We start from the raw sequence: 17,121 nt of genomic DNA, 5'->3' as shown, positions 1-17,121 counted from the left end.
AGGGCAGCAGTTCGAGTACAGCCCCTGTGATTTATAAGCAGGGGACCAGATCACACCCACATGCATGTCCTGTCTTGTCACATGTTTCTCCAGGCCACCTCGGGGCCCTGCCAGCAAGAAAACCACCAGCAGCAGCCCAGCCACGTGAACCAGAACTGTGAGCAGGAATGAGCCTCTTTCCTTCAGAAGTTACCCAGCCTCAGAGGCTTTTCTAGTATCACAGAAGGGATAGATGGTCCTTAGCTACAAGAGGACATGCAGCCCAGATGTGGAACATCAGAAACACTTGGGAAACTGAGCTGGCCCTGCAAGGGTTTCATCATGGGCTCTGCTACCCCTCATCCTGCAGACCCTCGGAATCCACCTGTCTCATGGCTGGGAAGTTGGCCAGGGCAGAGACGGGCCCTCCCCAGGGTCTACCACCAGCAGCCAAGACTAGGGCCCAGCTCTCTCGCCTGTCCCTCCCTCTCAGGCACAGACATCCGCTAGTGACACCATGGAGACTCTGCACAACCTGCACGTGCACAGGGCCACCACACCCTTATTCAAGACGCACTTCCCTAAGGATGTTGCCCAGCACTGTCTGTCCAGCCCTCGCTGATAGCAGCCTGGCTCTTAATCCCTGTGGCCAAGGATCAGTGCTTCGGACACCTGCTGCTGCCCTTCTCGGTTCTGCCTCCACCTAACAGCTTCCCCTGCCCCTCCCTGAGCACACCCTCGCTCACTGTGGTAGATGTCCTCCCATTGCCACGCTCTGCTGCCACTCTTTAGAGAATCTTTGTTCTTAGATCAATACTGTACGTCATGCCTGCTGCCGGGGGCTCCTCAAGGTGTCTCTAACCCACTGGTGACTTTGACGCCTGGCTCTTCTTACAAGTGTCCAGGGTCCTGGGTAAACAGGCATGTCAGTGCCACCCTCACACAACTATGTTTGCTAAAGATCCGAACGCCAAGATCTGCACGCAAGGCTGCAGTCAGAAGCTCTTGGTGGCCAAGAAGGGCGGCTGAAGAGAGGCGCTACTTTCCGGAGTGGCCCAGGGCCTCTGGAAGGCCATCTGAGGGCTGGCTTCCTGGGGCTGTGTCCCCTGGAATGCAGTCCCAGTAGGGCTCTGTGGGAGCACAGCAGGTCATACAGAACAGATCCTGCTCAGAGGGTTGATGCCACGCAACGCACAGCCAAGGGCCAGCACTCACTGCACGGCCCCAGAGCCACCAGCCCAGGACCCAGCAGACCCCAGGGCAGCCTGAACCTCCCTGGTCAGAGGCTGTTGCCAGGGCTGCCAGGCCAAGCCGCCATGTGGCCTGTGCTGACCTCCCCGAACCCTCCCAGCTCCTGGAGGGCAGCTGTGGCTCCCAGGTACTGACAGTACCCCACCCCTGGGCTGTGCTGCGGGAAGCTGGAGAACTGAACCACCCCTGCCATGGGCGCTGGAAGCCTGGCTGGGGGCGCATATCCATTAGATCAGGGTAGGCAGAGAGAGATGAGCTGGGCAGGTCAGGAAGGCGGCCTGGAGGAGGTGGTACTGCTGCTGGCCGAAGCCACCAGGACTGGGGCATAGGTTGCAGATGTGCCAGATAGAAAGGGCAAGCTGGAGAGAGCTGTGCCCTGTCCACACCAGGCCTGGGGCGCACAGGCTGCAGTGGCCTTGAGCCGAAGCTACAGCTCAGAAGGACAGCCGGAGTTGGCCCTGGAGTTGGTTGGCCCTGCAGGAGACAAAGATGACTCTCCTGATCCCAACATGAAGGTCTCTGGCGTGGAGGAGGCCTGGCCCTAGGGAGATGCGGGCCAGCCCTCAGCCCGGTGGGGACCGCCTGCCCCACCAGCCCCTGCCCTGTGTGAGGCCGTCTCTGGCCCGGGATCTCCACGCAGGGCGCCTCTCCCAGCGCTCTGCGTCCCAGCAGGTGGGGCCTGCTGCCTGGGGATCTGCCGTGGGCGGGGCCTGGCTGAGCTCTTGGCCAGTTCTGAGCTTCCTGGACAGACCACTCTGGACGTAGTCATGCACCCTGCAGGGTGGCTTGCTGGACTGAGGACTGGCAAACAGCACAGCATTAGAAAACAGACGGGGACACGGGTGTCCACAAGACGCCGCGCCGAGCCTTCACAGGGGCTGGGAGAGCCTCGGCCATCAGGGCCGGCCCCGTCTTGGGGGAAATCAGTTCCCTCGATGGTGTGCCAAGCTGCTCCTCAGCCTCCAGGCGCCTGGTCCTGGGAGGAGCCTGGCTGGGGCAGGCAGCATGGGAGGCTCTGGGCAAGGCGCGCAGAGAGGGCGGAAGGCATGACTGCATGGATACGACAGGGTGCCAAGCTCCAGTCCTCACCTGTGTGTGAGCGACACCGGCAGCCTCCCGGCAGAGCCCCCCAGCAAAGAGGCTGCGGTTCTCAGGAAGACCATCTTTTCTCAGGAGCTATGCGCTGACTGACCCGGTGTAGATGGCACAGTCTCCCGTGCCGGGCCCCAGCCACGGCCTCTCATTGCCTCGTTGATCTCACAGCACCCTGAGCCTGCAGCTACCATCCTTATCTCAGTGGCACGGAAGACACAGTTCCAGAAGGTCTGGCCACTTGTCTGAATTCTACAATAAGCACATGCCCCAGCCACGTGGCTGCAGGGCCCTGGCTCCTCTGAACCCTCAAGACCAAGGCCCTCTGTCCCCTCTACGCTGCCATCTGCTGGTTGCCGGTACCACCACCATGGCGTTTCTGAGAGGCTCAACAGTCTTGGAGCCCTGACCCTGTTCCCCTCTTGAGGCCTCCTGTTGAAGGCCAAGCTCCCAGCCCGCTGCCCACCGAGGACGGACCAGCTCATCTTTGAGATGGGGAACAGACACAGGAGGGTCCCGGACCCCCACTCAGGATCAGGGCGTGGCCTTGTGAGGCCTGGGTGCTGACAGAGGAGGCCCGCCTCACCTAGAATCTTCCCGAAGGCGCCAGGTGTTTGTATCGGGGCGTGCGTGGGCACTGTGAGGTGTGACTGAGGTCTGGCGGGAAGAGACTGAGAACAGAGACTCCAGAAATGGAGGGAAAGTAAAGAGAAATGCTTCTAACTACCCCTGCCCCAGCCCCATCAATTTACCTGCCTGGCCCCGTGTCAAGCCCACCAACTGGAGGAATACACCACTGCTGTGCTCTGCTCCCTCCTAACGACCCATAAGAGGCCCTAGTCTGCAAGGAAGTGGCTCCTGATTCTCGTGGACTCTCTCCCGGTCAGCTGACTCCTCCCAGGCTTTATCCTAGAATCGAATCTCCTTCTTGCTGTTGAACTGTGCTCACCCTGCCCCCATATTTCCCGACGACTGGGACCAGCTGAGCACCCCTCAAACATACAGAGGCTATGGAGCCTGAATCTGGACACATTTCACCTCAAGACAGAGAACACTCTGGTGACCTCCCGGGGTCACGCCGATGGCCTGGAAGCTTCCATGAGCCCAGGAAACAGCAGAGCAGACAGGCTTCCCAGCCCCAGGTGGTGCTAGCACAGCGAGGCCTGACCGGGGCGGCTTGCCTCCAGGACCAGCGAGCCGCCCTCCAGCATGCCTGTCCTGGCCGGCGCAGGAAGCAGGGCCTGCGGGCTGTGCCTCCTCGAGAATGGCCACCACAGCAGTCGTCTCTGGACACGGCTTCTGTCTCACCCAACCAGGTCCCCAGTGGGGCCCCTGGCCCACAGCAGCCTTTGAAAAGGGCAGATGTATTCACATGTATGCTTCCTCCAGGCCACCATGGGCCTCGCTGCAGCTACCCACGCACAGCCATGGCCACCATCTACACTCACGCACCAGACCCAGGGCCTGAAGAGGGCGCGACCTCAGGGGGCCCCGTCCAAGGAGGCGCTGGCAACCTCCCAGCTGTACGGCTTAAAGGCTCAAATGTTTGTGGCTTCCAATAAGCCAACCCACGACATGACCACCACGAAACTCTGTCCACGAAGCATCCCACGGGGCCCAGAAGGGGCTGCCGTGGCATCATACCGCCGCACTGGATTAGGGACTGGAGGTCATCCGTCCCTGGGCCCTGCCGAGCCCCAGCACTGGGCCAGCCTGGGAAGGGGCCCTCTGAGCTGGGGAAAGGGAACCTGGGCCTCCCTGCCAGGCCTTTGGCTGAGGCAGGTCTCTTCATGGGTGTACTGCCCAGCGTGGCTGGGACCGGGGATCCAGGCTGGAGCGCCACCCCTCCTCCAGCCCGGCCAGGCGAGGGGTGCAGGGCAGCTGGGGGTGGGCTGGAGGAGGGGTCTCCTATGGCTGGGTTCTGTCTGCCCCCGTTCCCTGTGCTCTCCATTCTGCCCTCGCAGGGAGTTGCTGGCCCACATGGCAGCCCAGGGCAGCCCGGAGGCCAACCGGCATGCAGGGACGCCTGTGCCCACGCCAGCCAGGCTAGGGGTGGGAGGAGCGGGAGGCCAGCCAGCTCCTAGTTTCTGGGTCAGTTTCTAGAGGCAAGAAACTACAGAAGCAGCCCAAACCAAGGAGTGGCGGGAGGGACTCAGCCAAGAGGACGGGTGGGGAGGCAAAACAAATGAATCGATAAAACCAGAATAAAGTCCAAGGAAATGAATGATAAAGAGGGAGAAACAGGAGGGTGGTGAGCAAGTTTAGAAGGACCAAAAAGCTGGAAATTAAATGTTCAGGGTTGTGTGGGTGACCAGGGAAGGAGGAGGGAAGGAGAGGGGCCGAAATAAAACCAAGGGACACAGATAGTACCTAGGTATGTCCGAATCAAGAAACTGCCTGCGAAAACACAAAGGGTCAGAAGTTAGTGAGGCCAGGGCCGGGCGGGCACAGCGGGAGGGAGAAAGCGGGGCCTGGGAGCGGGAGGAGGCCTAGGCCCAGGTGAAGCGTGTGGGCAGCCTGGGCCCGCCGCCTCTGTGGGCAGCGGGCCTGGGAGCGGTGCGGGCCCTGATGGGATCCCATCGTCAGCCATGGTCCACAGCCCACAAGGGCCCTCAAGGAGGAGGGGGGAGGGGGGGCTGAGGGGGAGGGTGACCAGCAGGGGAGGGAGCCAAGCAGGGCCAAAGCATCCAGGCCAGTCTAAGCTCCACCTCAGAAGCACCTCCCTCCACCCTGGACCCATGGCCTTGACCCCAGGCACAGAGCTGGACGCTCCCTCCCATCTTACAGCCCTTGGGGAACCAAACCCCTTCAGTGATGGGTTCTTGAGCCCCAGGAAAAGAGCCCAACCTGTGTAGCCAGACCCCCAGACTCCTCCGATGTCCCCCGTGCTTAGCCAGGGCCAAGCCCCTGCCCCAGGGTGCCCCTTAGCAGCTAGGCTGGCCAGGAGAGGAGGAGACCCCAGAAACATGGCCCTCAGCACAGGGAGACAGCGAAGGAGGGAGGCTCAGAAGATGCCCCCACCTCCTCATCCTGCCGCCCCCTCCCCCCAAACCCAGGGGCCTCCTGTGCAAAGGAGGGGTCAGAGGTCAGGGAAAAATGAGGTCACCTCCCAGGCCCCAGAGCTTGCTCAGCAAAAGGCAGGCCTTCCTGGCCCTTGCAGTTCCCTCTGGGGTCCTGATCCCTCAAGACAGGCACGGTGGCCCACACCCTCAGGCAGCTCCCACACGGGGGCAGCAGCCTTCTCCATGGCTGGCCAGGAGACACAAGGCCAGAGGAGACCCCAGATCACCCACCATCTTCCCCCAGCCTGCCTCTCCTGGTGTTACCTCTGTGAGGGGCATCCCAGCAACCCAGACCCTCCTGGGCAGCATTGAGGGCGCGCAGAGCCACCTCTGTCCCCACCTGGTCCACTGCCCTTGCTGCTGCCCAGCACTACTCTGCCCCACCCGGCTCCCCTAGCTGCTGCCCATGTGACTCTGGTGCAGAGGATGCGCCCTTCCCGTCCCTCCTGGGTGTCTGTGAAGGAGATGGAAGATCAGGAGACATCTCTCCAGGGCCCTGTCCTGTGGACCTGGCTTTCCCTTACGGGGTGCCACTCCCCACCCATCTCCAAACTCACCCAACCCCTGAAGACATTTTCCCTACAAACACATCCTGGCTCCTGCATGCTGGGCCAGGTCAAGCCTCCAGGGAGCAGCTCAGCTGGGGCTCAGAACCCCGAACAAATCCCCCCACCGAGAGCAGCTCTCAGACACAGTCACATCGGCTGGATATCTTCCCCAGGGCAGGATGGCTCCCACAATCCTCCCCCAGTGAGAGGTCCCCAGATGTGATGTGGCCTCTCTCACATCCCCCCACTCCTAAAGAACCCCGCAGGGCTGCCAGGGACATCCTGGGGCTCCGCCCCCTCCAATGCCCACTCTGGGAGCTGGGCCTGCCCAGGCTGCACGGGTCTTGGCCACCACTCAAGAGCTTGCGAAGAGCCCCATGATGAGAAGCAGGTGCTGCCCTCCTGCCCACCTGCAGGACCCCACACCCAGGACGTGACAGCCACAGACCGTCCTCAGCAGTGTGGCCCCAGAAGCCCGGGCTTGGAGCTCCAGAACAGAAAGACACACTAGTCAAGCGAGTCCAGGGGCCTGCCTCCAGTGGCTGCCCCATCCCCTCGGGCCTCAGAGTGGAGCGCGGGAGCTCTTGAGGCTGGGTCAGCAAGGCTGTGGGACTGGGTGCCGGTGTTGGTTCCGAGGAAGTTGGGGCCAGCACCCACCGTTGTCCCTCGGGGACTTACCGGTCATCCTGCGCTGGGCGGACGTATCCAGATGAGAGGATGTTGAGAGACAAGATGTTGGGGTCGATCAGGGACTCGTCGGTTTCTGGGGTGTTTCGGATGCGACCTGCGGGAAGGGCCATCGCCCTGTCACCTCCCAGGAAGCCCTGCGGGTGGCAGGGCCCACTGGCAGCTCAGGCTGGGCAGGGGCCTGTGAGCAAATGGGCCCCACAGGGCTGCGGTGGACGGGGAGGCCTGTGGCCAGCCCCTCCCCTACTGTCTCTTCCCTGCAAACCATAATCAATCAACACCTTCTGCGAGATTCTAACCACCCAGCCCAGAGAGCACAGGCCACCTCCCTGCTCGAAAAGGAGCCCTTCAGGCAAGAAGGAGGGAACATTTCCACTTCTTTTTAATACAAAGAATAGTAACAAAGAAAGAAAGACCACTGTCCGTTCCATAAACTCTCCCCATGGGCTGGCATTCTAACCGGGCCTCCAGGACACCTGCTCTGGGCGTGGTCTGCCTGCCTATCGGTGTGACGGGGCCTCCATCTAGTGAGGCTTTGCAATGGTAGTGACGTTCTACTCAGCTCCCTTTCCCGCCAAGATTTTGAGTTGGTGCGCTCTCGCCCGCAGGCCCTGTCCCTGGAACTTTGACAGGGCTTTGAAGGATCCGGGTCAGAGAAGAGGCAGGTTTGGGCTCCTGCAGTGTGCCACTCCCAGGGTCCTCCAGGACTCGGGGTGCCCACGATGAGGAAGTCTGCTCAGAGCAGGACCTGAGCCTGCAGACAGGCCTTCGAGCGCTCTCTGCCTGCGTGGAGCACCTCAGGACACAATGACTATTATGCGTACTGGTGCCTTTTACCACCAATAAGGGAGAGAGATGGTGGGGGCTGGGCAGGGGCCTGGCTCCCTTAACTGTCATTTGCACCTTGCCCCAGAGCCCACCCACCCACCCACAGCTCAGGGATGCCCAGGGCTTCTCCTTCCCTTCAGCCCTTTTGCTAAGCCAGTCCCACAATACCGCCCACCCCCCAGGGCTGACGATCCCACAGCCCCTGGGGAGGGACCTGGATCCAGGCAAGGCTGTGGACAGGCTGCAGAGAGACACTGCCTCCCTGGAAGGAAGCCGGCTGGGGCTGGGTCCAATCATAGGCCTGCTGCTTATGACGCCCAGAAGGCAGAACCAAACCTGTATCCTGGGTGGGGAGGCTCTCGGTGGTCACACCAGGACCCCCAGTCCCTTCAGATTCCCACTCCTCCACACAGACAGATGCAAATGTTTTCATTTTAAGAAAGGGAGAAGGGGGAGGGGCAAAGACGGTGGGCTGTGGGGCAGCCTTGGGGCACTCTGAGCAGAGGCGGCCCCGGCTAGTGTAGACCTCCGCGTTCCCCTTGGGGTAGAGGACATCCGAGGTACAGCCTGCTCAGGAGCAGCTGCGTCCTGCCAGGTCTCCACCTTTGAGCTGGCTCGCCATTTTTGGCTCTCAGATATGAGGGTTTGTGCCTGTTTTGTGCTTTCTCTGATTCTCGTGAAACTGGACACACAACTAGCAAAGTAAGCATTTGTCCTGGTGCCGGGGGCCTCCTAGATAGAGTCCCCGAGCCCCACCCTGCAGACGGCTTCTGTCTCTCAGGCAGGCGGCCGCCTCACTCCCACACACGCTGGGGTGGACTTGTGTCTGTGTCCCAGAATGGAATTCAAGAACAAATCCTTACAGCTTAGCAAAGGAAGCAGGTAATAGCCAGGGCTCAAGGCAGGGAGCTGAGGAGGGAAAGCCCTAAGATCCTGTTGGTGATTAGGGGCTGACTCACGCTCCCCAAAACTGGTAAGTTGGCATCAGACGCCGCCCAGCACCTGGGACTCCGCCCTTGTGTGGAGACAGGGCACCGCAGAGGCACAGTTAGGTTGGGGCGGCTGCAGGGGTGGGCCCTGCCAGAGGGCTGATGTCCCCAGCAGGTGGCAATGAGAGGCTCAGAGGCGTCCTGACACTTTCACAGTCAGAGCGCCCAGATGTGGCCACAGCTGGGAGAGGAGGGCTGGGCCCCCAGGCTTCGGGGAGAACGTGGCTCTCACTGACACCTCGTTTTCAGGCTTGTGGCCTCGAGTACTATGCCATGATAAGCCCCTGCTGTTTTAAGCCACCAGTTTGTGGTGCTTTGCTATGGAAACCCCAGAAAACTAACACAGAGTAAATGGAACACTGACAGCCATCGCCCCAGCCCTAGGCTCTCCTGTTCACAAGAGGGCCGAGCACAGAGAGGTTGTATCACGAATGCAGGGCCACCAGCCCAGTGCAGCCCCACCAGCCCCACTCACCCACGACCAGCTCTCGAACTTCCTTCCAGCGGATGTGGCTGCCTGACTCGTGTAGCAGGGTCACGGTTATGCGTCTCTGGATGCCCTGCAGGGCGCGAAGGGGAGGACGGGTCAGCTAGCCCTGGGCCACGCGGTGGGGGGCTAGGGGGCTGGCTGGGCAGGGAGGGCTCCCGACCTGGTGGAGGAGGAAGGTCCCCATACACGGCATGCCCCCGCGGTGGTCCACCACAGCAGGGATGTAACTGGAAGAGAGAGGAGGGTGAGGCATGGTAGCTGTTCTGCCCAGCCTCCCCCAGCACAGTCCCCGAGGCCCAGTGGGCAGGGGAGGGGCAGGGAAAGGCATCCACCTCTCGGATGGAGAGCGGGCAGCCTGGCACAGGGCCAGGGCGAGCTGGCTCAGAACCCGGCTATGCCTCCTGGACAGGCCACCAAGCCCTGGCACTGCATGGGAAGTGTCCACTGGGGACACTGGGAGGCTCTTTGCGACAGCCCCAAGGTCTCCCGGTGTCCCCCCACCCTGTACAAATCCACAACCCCCAGCCAGAGGTCCAGGGTGAGGTCCTGCTCACTCCCAAGTCTCCTGCCCCGCTCAGGGCAGGGCCCAGGTCTGCTCAGGGTGGTCCCTCCTGGGGCCTCACACTGTGGCCGGAGCCCGGGCTCATCTCCTCCCTCCCACCTCCGTCTGCTCAAATGTCCTTGATCTGAGCACATGCAATGCCCTCATGCCACCTCCGCCCTCACGGACCTGGTGCCCAGCACTGGCAGGGCCACTGGCCCGCTCCTGCCCGGCACCCACAGGGCCGGCCCACACCAGGTGCCGTGATGCGAGCACCCAGGCGCAGCTCTGCACTCTGCCCTCCTCCCTTTCCTCACCCCAGCAGGGCACTCACTCGCCATTGGCCTCCAGCTCGCAGATCTCGAAGTAGACCAGCAGGTCGTACTTGCAGTGGCAGGGCCCGGGGGAGGGCCGCGTGAGCGTGCTCAGCTTGGTGGCAGGCACTGGGGGACAGGAGGGAGAGGGCGACGGTGGAGACCTGGCCCATAACATGATGGCACACTTTCGGGGGGTCAAAGGCCGTGAGGCACCCTATCCATGCCCCTGCACACAGCCTCGTAACGCACACCCTGTGTGAGAGCCCAGGTGACTGCCCACTTTCTCTCCCCTCCAGGCAGGAGGAGCATATGACCCTACAGACCTGGGCTAGAGACCCCCAAGGACCAGAGGGCAGCCCAGGTACATGCTCACAGGCCCACTGGCTGCACTGATGCTGCCGCACGCTGCCTGGCCCGTCCTGAGCTCTAGTACACAAGCCTGCTACCCTGGGCCGAAATGTCTCATCAGCACCCATACCCAGCCCCACCAGCCCTCTCTGCAGTGCCCCGTATGTGCCTCCCTTGCAGAGAGCGGGGAAGACCGCGCAACACAGGAGCACACAGCTGGGAAACCCCACGGAGCTGAGGTCTTGGGTCAGGGACAGAGCAGCTGCAAGGCACCCCACAGCATCCTCCACCCCAGACTCCGTCTTGCAGCTGACAGCCGTGCTCCTCACCACCCCGTGGACTCCGGGAACCCTGCCTACCTGGCTTAGACAACGGCATGACCTGAGGGAAGTGACGGCGGGAGGGCCTCAGGGGGCTGCGGAGAAAGACAGAAAGATGGCCCGGGATGAGGGACCCTTATGACCCCAGGCCCGTTCCCGCCTCTCATCGGGCCCAGGAGAGGCCTTGATTACAGGCCCTGGACCAGCTCAGTGGGAGAGGAGGGTCCCAGACTCTCTGTACTCCCTGGGCCGACTGGGATCCTGGGGCCCAGCACCACCCCAAATGCCTGGCCCTGCCCTTCTCTTTCCGTAGGCCTGCATCCTGCTGGAGCTGGAGAAGATGCAGGGCCAGGGCCTTTTCATACCCCCCTTGCCCTTGGGCACCTGGGAAGAGTCAGCTGGCCCAAAGCAGACACGTCTTCTCGCCCTCGGGGCCCAGGGAGAGGTGGCTGGGGGTGGAGGGTTCCCACCTCACACCAGAGGCCTTCAAGACCTGCTGAGCGCCCTCCGCCAGCTCCCTCTCTCTGAGCCCCCTGGGTGGCTTCATGGGTGGGGGAGCCACCAATGGGCCGCACAAGCTGCCCTGGGGCCCCTCAGGCCATACCCTAGACAGCCCTGGACGCTCCCACGTCCAGCTGGGGGTCAGGGTTCTGAAACTGACAGTCGTTTAGAAACAGCCTCCTCAGTTCTAAAAGGGAAGCTGGGTACAGGCGCAGGGCACTGAGCCATCTGAGTCCTGCAGGCCTCGTTAGCAGCCTGTTGGGCAGGCGGGAGGGTGTCCAAAGGCGACAGGTGCTGCAGTCTAGAGACGGGGCGTGGGCAGCTCACCTGAGCACATCCTTGCAGAGGGGCGGGAAGGGGTGCTGCTGGTAGTGGCCGAACACCTCGAACACAATGGGCTGGCTCCTGATGTACTCCACGAAGGACTTGGTCACCTCCACCGCAATCTGGGACAAGCAGGGCCATGCCCAGTTCAGCAGGGAGAAGCATCTCACCAGAAAGCACCCATTCTCCATGTAGAACGGAGTGCCCCAGGCCCAGGTCAGGGAGCCCTGCCGGGCCCACGTTCACCTACCAGGGGGACAGCGCTCCTCACCTACACCTGCCCAGCTCAGCCTCCGTCCATAGACAGGCCCCGGTCAAACACAGGGCAGGCTGTGGCCTCTCCCCCAGGGCACACAAGGACACAGGCTGGCTGGAGGAGACTTGGGGAGTGGTGCCTCTACAGTCCCAGCCTTGGCCCTCACCCACCCACCAAGTTAGGGTTTGACTTGTGTCCCAGCCAGGACCTCCCGGGCACGCTGTCCATATTTGCCCAAGGCTGGCTGAGGGAGCTCTTGGGCAGGTTATTTACGCAACCCTATCAGAGCCTGTCAGGGACCGGCTACCTAGCTGAAGCCCGCGTCCCCGCATGGCACTCGAGGCCCGTGCCCTCGTGCCAGGCAGTGTCTGGCTCGGGCTGTTTCAGGACAGGGAGGGTGGATGCTGGAGACAGCGGAAGACACTGTTTGAGAGGACCAGAAGGGCTGAGCAGGGAGGGAGGGCAGAGCAGCTCTGGACCTACGTTCTGGACGTGGTAGAAGCCGAGTGGGGGGCCCCTGCCCGTGTTCTTCAGGGGCTCCGTGGAGAAGGCCTCGTCGTGCCGGTGGATGAAGCTGCAAAGCAGAGCAGGCGCTCAGTGCGGGCACTCTGTGACCTCACCAGGGGACACTGACCAGGCTGGCCCTGTGACCTGCAGGCCCGCCTCCGCAGCCCCACCTCCCCACAGCCGGGGAGGGCAGCCGCTCTCTTGAACTGGCAGAAGATGTCGGCATATTCCGCAGAGATGCTGGATGCCTGCAGGACAGTCACACGGAAGGTGAAGGTGCTGCCCAGGCGGAGGTGGTCCAGGGTTGCATCCAGGGGCCCGTCGATCACGGCCTTATCAGGGCTGTCCAGGAGGAGGCCCTCCGGAGGCATCACTGCTGGGAGCAGAGGGGAGAGCAGGGGGTCTAGGCCATACTCCCAGGCACCATGGGTGGGGCCGGGAGATGGGGGGTCCAGGCCACACCCCTGGGCACTGTGGGCAGGGCTGGGAGAGCAGGAGATCTAGGCCACACCCTTGGGCACCAGGAGTGGGGCTGGGAGAGTAGGGGGTCTAGGCCACACCCCCTGGGCACCATGGGTGGGCCTGAGAGACCAGGGTGTCTAGGCCACACCCTCAGGCACCATGGGCAGGGCTGGGAGAGCAGGGGGTCTAGGCCATACCTCTGGGTACCATGGGCGGGGGTTGGAAGCCCTGATCTCAGGAAACCTACCTGAGCAGGTGTTGTTGTTGACCTCGTCGGCCGAGGGCCCAGCATCTGCACCCTGGCCCTGGCCCTCCACGATGCACAGCTCTTCCTGGGAGGTGCCCGAGCGAGACATACTCACTACAGGGCAGGACTCAGACTGGAACTGTACAGGGCACAGTGTCAGGGAAGCTGGAAGCCAGGGGGCCGATGCCCTATTGCAGTGCCCCTGCAGGTCTGCAGCCTGGGGGCCTCAGGTAGGCCCCATTTCACTAGGCCCCAGTCTGCCCAACCATGAGCAGGCCACTTTTGACTCTGGTCTGTATTCCCAAGGCAGGCAATGGCTGTGGTCTGCAGTTCTGCCTCACCTGCCAGGAACCCCTGTGGGCAGGGCAAGGCCCCCTGCTGTGCACCCCCAGCACTGACAACCTTCTCCAAGAGAGGGAACAGCTGGGCACAGACACGCCCTCGCCCAGCGTACTGAGCCGAGGTCCCCGGTAAAGGAGCACAGGTTAGAAGAGGCCCTGAGAGGCTGGAGCCTAGAGCCAGTTTAGGGCCACTGCATGGCACTCCCCGAGAGCACAGGGAGCCCACGTCTGGTCCCATGAGGGCAACCATGGGTGGCCTTAGCAGGGCCTTCATGGTTCTCACAGGTGCTGGGGTGGAGAGAGAGGCAAGAAGAGGGTTGGAGATACGTCCTGTGGGCACCTAGAGGAGAGCCAGGTCAAAGACAGGAGGCTGGGCATGGCCTCCAGAGATCCTCCTGCTACGTGAGCCCCAAGGAGATGGAGAGGCCTGCAGGTTAGGCCAAGCCAGGGGAGGGCATGGAGGGATGGGGCAGGCCAGTGCCCATGGACCAGAGGAAGAGCCCAGGAGGGCCCATGGGAAGGATGGACGCGCTGGGAGCGCAGCCCTTGGGACCCCCAGCAGCTGGTATCTGAGGCCTGGGCTCTAGTGGGAGGGGCGCCCGACTGTGTGGGTACCGCGCCCCGACTGTGTGGGTACCACACCCCGACTGTGTGGGTACCGCGCCCCGACTGTGGGTATCGCGCACCCAACTGTGTGGGTACCGCGCCCCGACTGTGTGGGTACCGCGCGCCCGACTGTGTGGGTACCGCGCCCCGACTGTGTGGGTACCGCGCCCCGACTGTGTGGGTACTGTGCCCCGACTGTGTGGGTACCATGCCCCGACTGTGTGGGTACCACGCCCCGACTGTGTGGGTACCGTGCCTGACTGTGTGGGTACCGCGCCCCGACTGTGTGGGTACCGCGCCCGACTGTGTGGGTACCGTGCCCCGACTGTGTGGGTACCACGCCCCGACTGTGTGGGTACCATGCCCCGACTGTGTGGGTACTGCGCCCCGACTGTGTGGGTACCGCGCCCGACTGTGTGGGTACCGCGCCCCGACTGTGTGGGTATTGCGCCCCGACTGTGGGTACCGCGCCCCGACTATGTGGGTACTGCGCGCCCGACTTTGTGGATACCGCGCCCGACTGTGTGGGTACGGCGCCCGACTGTGTGGGTACCGCACACGACTGTGTGGGTACCGCGCCCGACTGTGGGTACTGCACCCCGACTGTGTGGGTACTGCGCCCCGACTGTGGGTACCGCGCCCCGACTGTGTGGGTACCGTGCACACCTTTTCAAAATGCTGATCATCGAAGGAGATTTTAGCAGTTCCCGACTGGCGAACACCAGAGCCGTAGTCAGGGGCCTCTTCATCAGCTGCAAGAAGAGACAAGCAGGTGGTCAGATCCAGCTTGTCCCCGAGATGGGCAGAACCCGGCCTAGAGCTTATGGGAACTGGGACAGGTGGCCAGACTCTAACACAACCAGCATCACCAGCCATGGTTCAGTGACACTTGGAGTAGCACCCCAGCACACTGACCACCCACCTGGGTGGCCTCAGGGCCTGGGCCTGGCTGAGTCTTTGTCACCACAAACCCTCACCATCCAACCTTAACCCACCCCCCAACCAGATTTGTCACACTGCCATCCCTTCCACCCACTACCCAAGGCCTGTTCTGCATGCCAGTGCTGGCCAGAGCCTGCCCCTAAGAAGGCTCAACAGATAAGCTGGTCTCAGCCCATGGCTGCAGGAGGAGCAGGGTGACTTCTATGACTACTCAGGTAAGTTCATGGCTACCCTAAGTTCCCTTGTTTGCAGCTATGGACAGGGAAATGTCACCCAAAATACAACAGTCCAGCAAGAGGATCTTTTGCCTGGGGACCTAGCACTGGTCAGGACTGTGTCCTGGGTAGCATTCTAGTCTCATTTCCTGACTATAATCTGGGAGGGCAGGGCTGCAGCTGCTTACAGACCTGAGCTTCCTAACAGTCAACCTTCATCTGAAAAGTGAGGGGACTCCCCTTGACCTCACAAGGTACAGATCAGTGACCCTGGAAGAATACCTCTTAGGGCATAAACGGGCTCGAGTTCTTCACCAAAATCCAGGAGGCCACCTATAGACCCCTCGCACCCAGGGCAGAGTAGGGCAGTGGTGCTCTCCAGAGGTTGGTGGGCCAGCCCCGCGGTCTCTGGCATGGCCCCACCTCAGTGGGGCAGTGTGAAGAAGTGGCCATGGTGGCTTAGCGATGCCCAGTAAGAGCTGGAGCTGCTGGAGCAGGGCGGAGCACGGGCAGACAGGGGACTACTGTGGAGGGATGCAGGTGATACTCCCAGCATTCCTGAGCTGGGGGCTTGGAATGTGGGGCCTGTTGTCTGGGCCTCTCCCTGAGTCCCCCTCAGATGGGGCCTCAGTCTCAGCATAGAGGGAGGCACAGAGACTGGGGGATCTGGCTGGTGAGAGGTGCTTCAAGAACATTTAGAAATTAGGTGGTGATGAGAATCTGCTAATTGCAGCAAGTTACTAATTAACTCATGAAGCAGAATGAGGTGGCCACGCTATCCAGGCAGAGGGGATTAGACACCTCAGGGGGGATGGAGACACCTGCCAGGAAGGGGTGTGAGAATCTAGGAATATGAGAAACGTGGATATATGAGAATCCTTGGGAGACAAGAAATGGGCCCTGGTGTCGGTACGATGGCATGTGGGCAGGGGTGCCAGGCCTCTGTTTCTCCAGTTGTCACATTGGGAACCAGCTGCAGTCCTGTCTAGCGAGGGGCTACCCTGCAGTACACACAACTCTCTCATCTGTCTTTCTGACCACACTCTCCCTGCGCTGTGGGCAGACAAGGAGTCTCTGAGGATGAAGCCCTTGGTGGAGGGACCAGGAGCTTGCCACTGCAATCACAGAGGGAGCACCACCCTGCCCTGAAGACTCCTGGTCAGCCACATATTGTCAGCCATGCTCCCCACTGATCTAGCAACATGCCCACCAGGCGGGGTGCAGTCGAACACAATCCCGCCTTCAGTGGGCCAACGAGGCCAGGGGCTTCTGTAGCTGGCCCTTCCTGCTACCGCCTGGCTTTGGGAAGGAGCTGGGCAGGGGAGGCCGTGTGTCCTCCAGCCCATACATGAGAGGGGGGTTCTGAAGCCTTCTCCAGAACAGGCCTGAGGCTGCGAGACCAAGGACCTGAGAGAGGGTCTTAGACAACCGCACAGTGCCCACTGCACAGAGCTCTGTCCCGTCCTCAGCCTGTGTCCGCGGTGGGCCGGGGCCCGGGAGCGCACCCCACCCGGCGCACGCACCTGAGATGGCCTGCACGGCCACGCGGAGGAAGCCCTTCACCTTGCCCTTCTCGCTGACGATGGCCACGCGGTGCACCAGGGGCACAGGGTACAGCAGGTTGCTGAGGTACACGAAGGCCCTGGGGAGCAGAGGCTGCGTCACAGGCTGTCCCACAGGTGCCCTGAGCGGCTGCGGAGACACAGAAGCTGCAGAGCTGAGCAAAGCTGCAGGACAGCCGGGCAGAGGCAGGAGCAGAGCCAGGCGGCGGGGGAAGCAGGGAGGGCCTTCGGTGCTCAGGACACAGGAGGAGGCGGAGTAGAGGAGAACCCGGGAGTGCACCTCGGTGGGCAGAGGGCACAGCCGTCTGAGAACAGCTGAGGGTTTCAGCCTGCTTCAAGGACTGGAGGACCTGGCTGACCAGGTGTGCTGAGCCCCTACCCTCGGCTGCACTGATATCCATTTCCCAGTGAACCCTGAGCTCACGGCCTCCCTGGGTGCCCTCATTCTAAGCCCCTCCATGAGCAAGGTGCAGAAACATGGGGTGGGGGCTGCAGCCTGTGTCACCCAGGCAGGCACCCCACCAAGACCCCTAAGCCAGCCCATCAGGCCCCCAGAGCCCCATTTCCCAAGCCACCCAGGACTGCCTGGGCAGCACCCATGGTCACAGGAGAGACTTCTGCATGCCTTGAGCTGGCAGATGAGCCAGGTCACACAGGCAGCCAAGACAGACAGACCCTGGAAGATGCTGTGCCACCCAGCCAGGTG

General features: G+C 62.1%; 1 protein-coding gene across 1 annotated transcript in view; it reads right to left on the bottom strand.

Moving 5' to 3' along the window:
• Positions 1-1,017: 1,017 nt before the first annotated feature.
• Positions 1,018-17,121, bottom strand: part of LOC308279578 (kinesin-like protein KIF1A) — a gene marked incomplete at both ends in the record, with an annotated part of 36,466 nt that continues 20,362 nt past the window's right edge. Inside the window, 14 exons of the mRNA XM_080720092.1 lie at positions 1,018-1,109; positions 2,909-2,979; positions 4,693-4,719; positions 6,611-6,716; positions 8,912-8,996; positions 9,087-9,153; positions 9,802-9,910; positions 10,492-10,547; positions 11,281-11,399; positions 12,017-12,107; positions 12,242-12,416; positions 12,750-12,888; positions 14,363-14,448; positions 16,377-16,495. Of these exons, the coding sequence (XP_080576218.1) occupies positions 1,018-1,109; positions 2,909-2,979; positions 4,693-4,719; positions 6,611-6,716; positions 8,912-8,996; positions 9,087-9,153; positions 9,802-9,910; positions 10,492-10,547; positions 11,281-11,399; positions 12,017-12,107; positions 12,242-12,416; positions 12,750-12,888; positions 14,363-14,448; positions 16,377-16,495 (1,342 nt within the window). The remainder of the gene's footprint in view (positions 1,110-2,908; positions 2,980-4,692; positions 4,720-6,610; positions 6,717-8,911; positions 8,997-9,086; positions 9,154-9,801; positions 9,911-10,491; positions 10,548-11,280; positions 11,400-12,016; positions 12,108-12,241; positions 12,417-12,749; positions 12,889-14,362; positions 14,449-16,376; positions 16,496-17,121) is intronic.

Source organism: Muscardinus avellanarius (assembly GCF_963383645.1).
Source record: "Muscardinus avellanarius genome assembly, contig: SCAFFOLD_43, whole genome shotgun sequence".
Taxonomy (NCBI): domain Eukaryota; kingdom Metazoa; phylum Chordata; class Mammalia; order Rodentia; family Gliridae; genus Muscardinus; species Muscardinus avellanarius.
The sequence above is the reverse complement of the archived record's forward strand: the minus strand, read 5'-3'. Positions and strand labels throughout refer to the sequence as shown.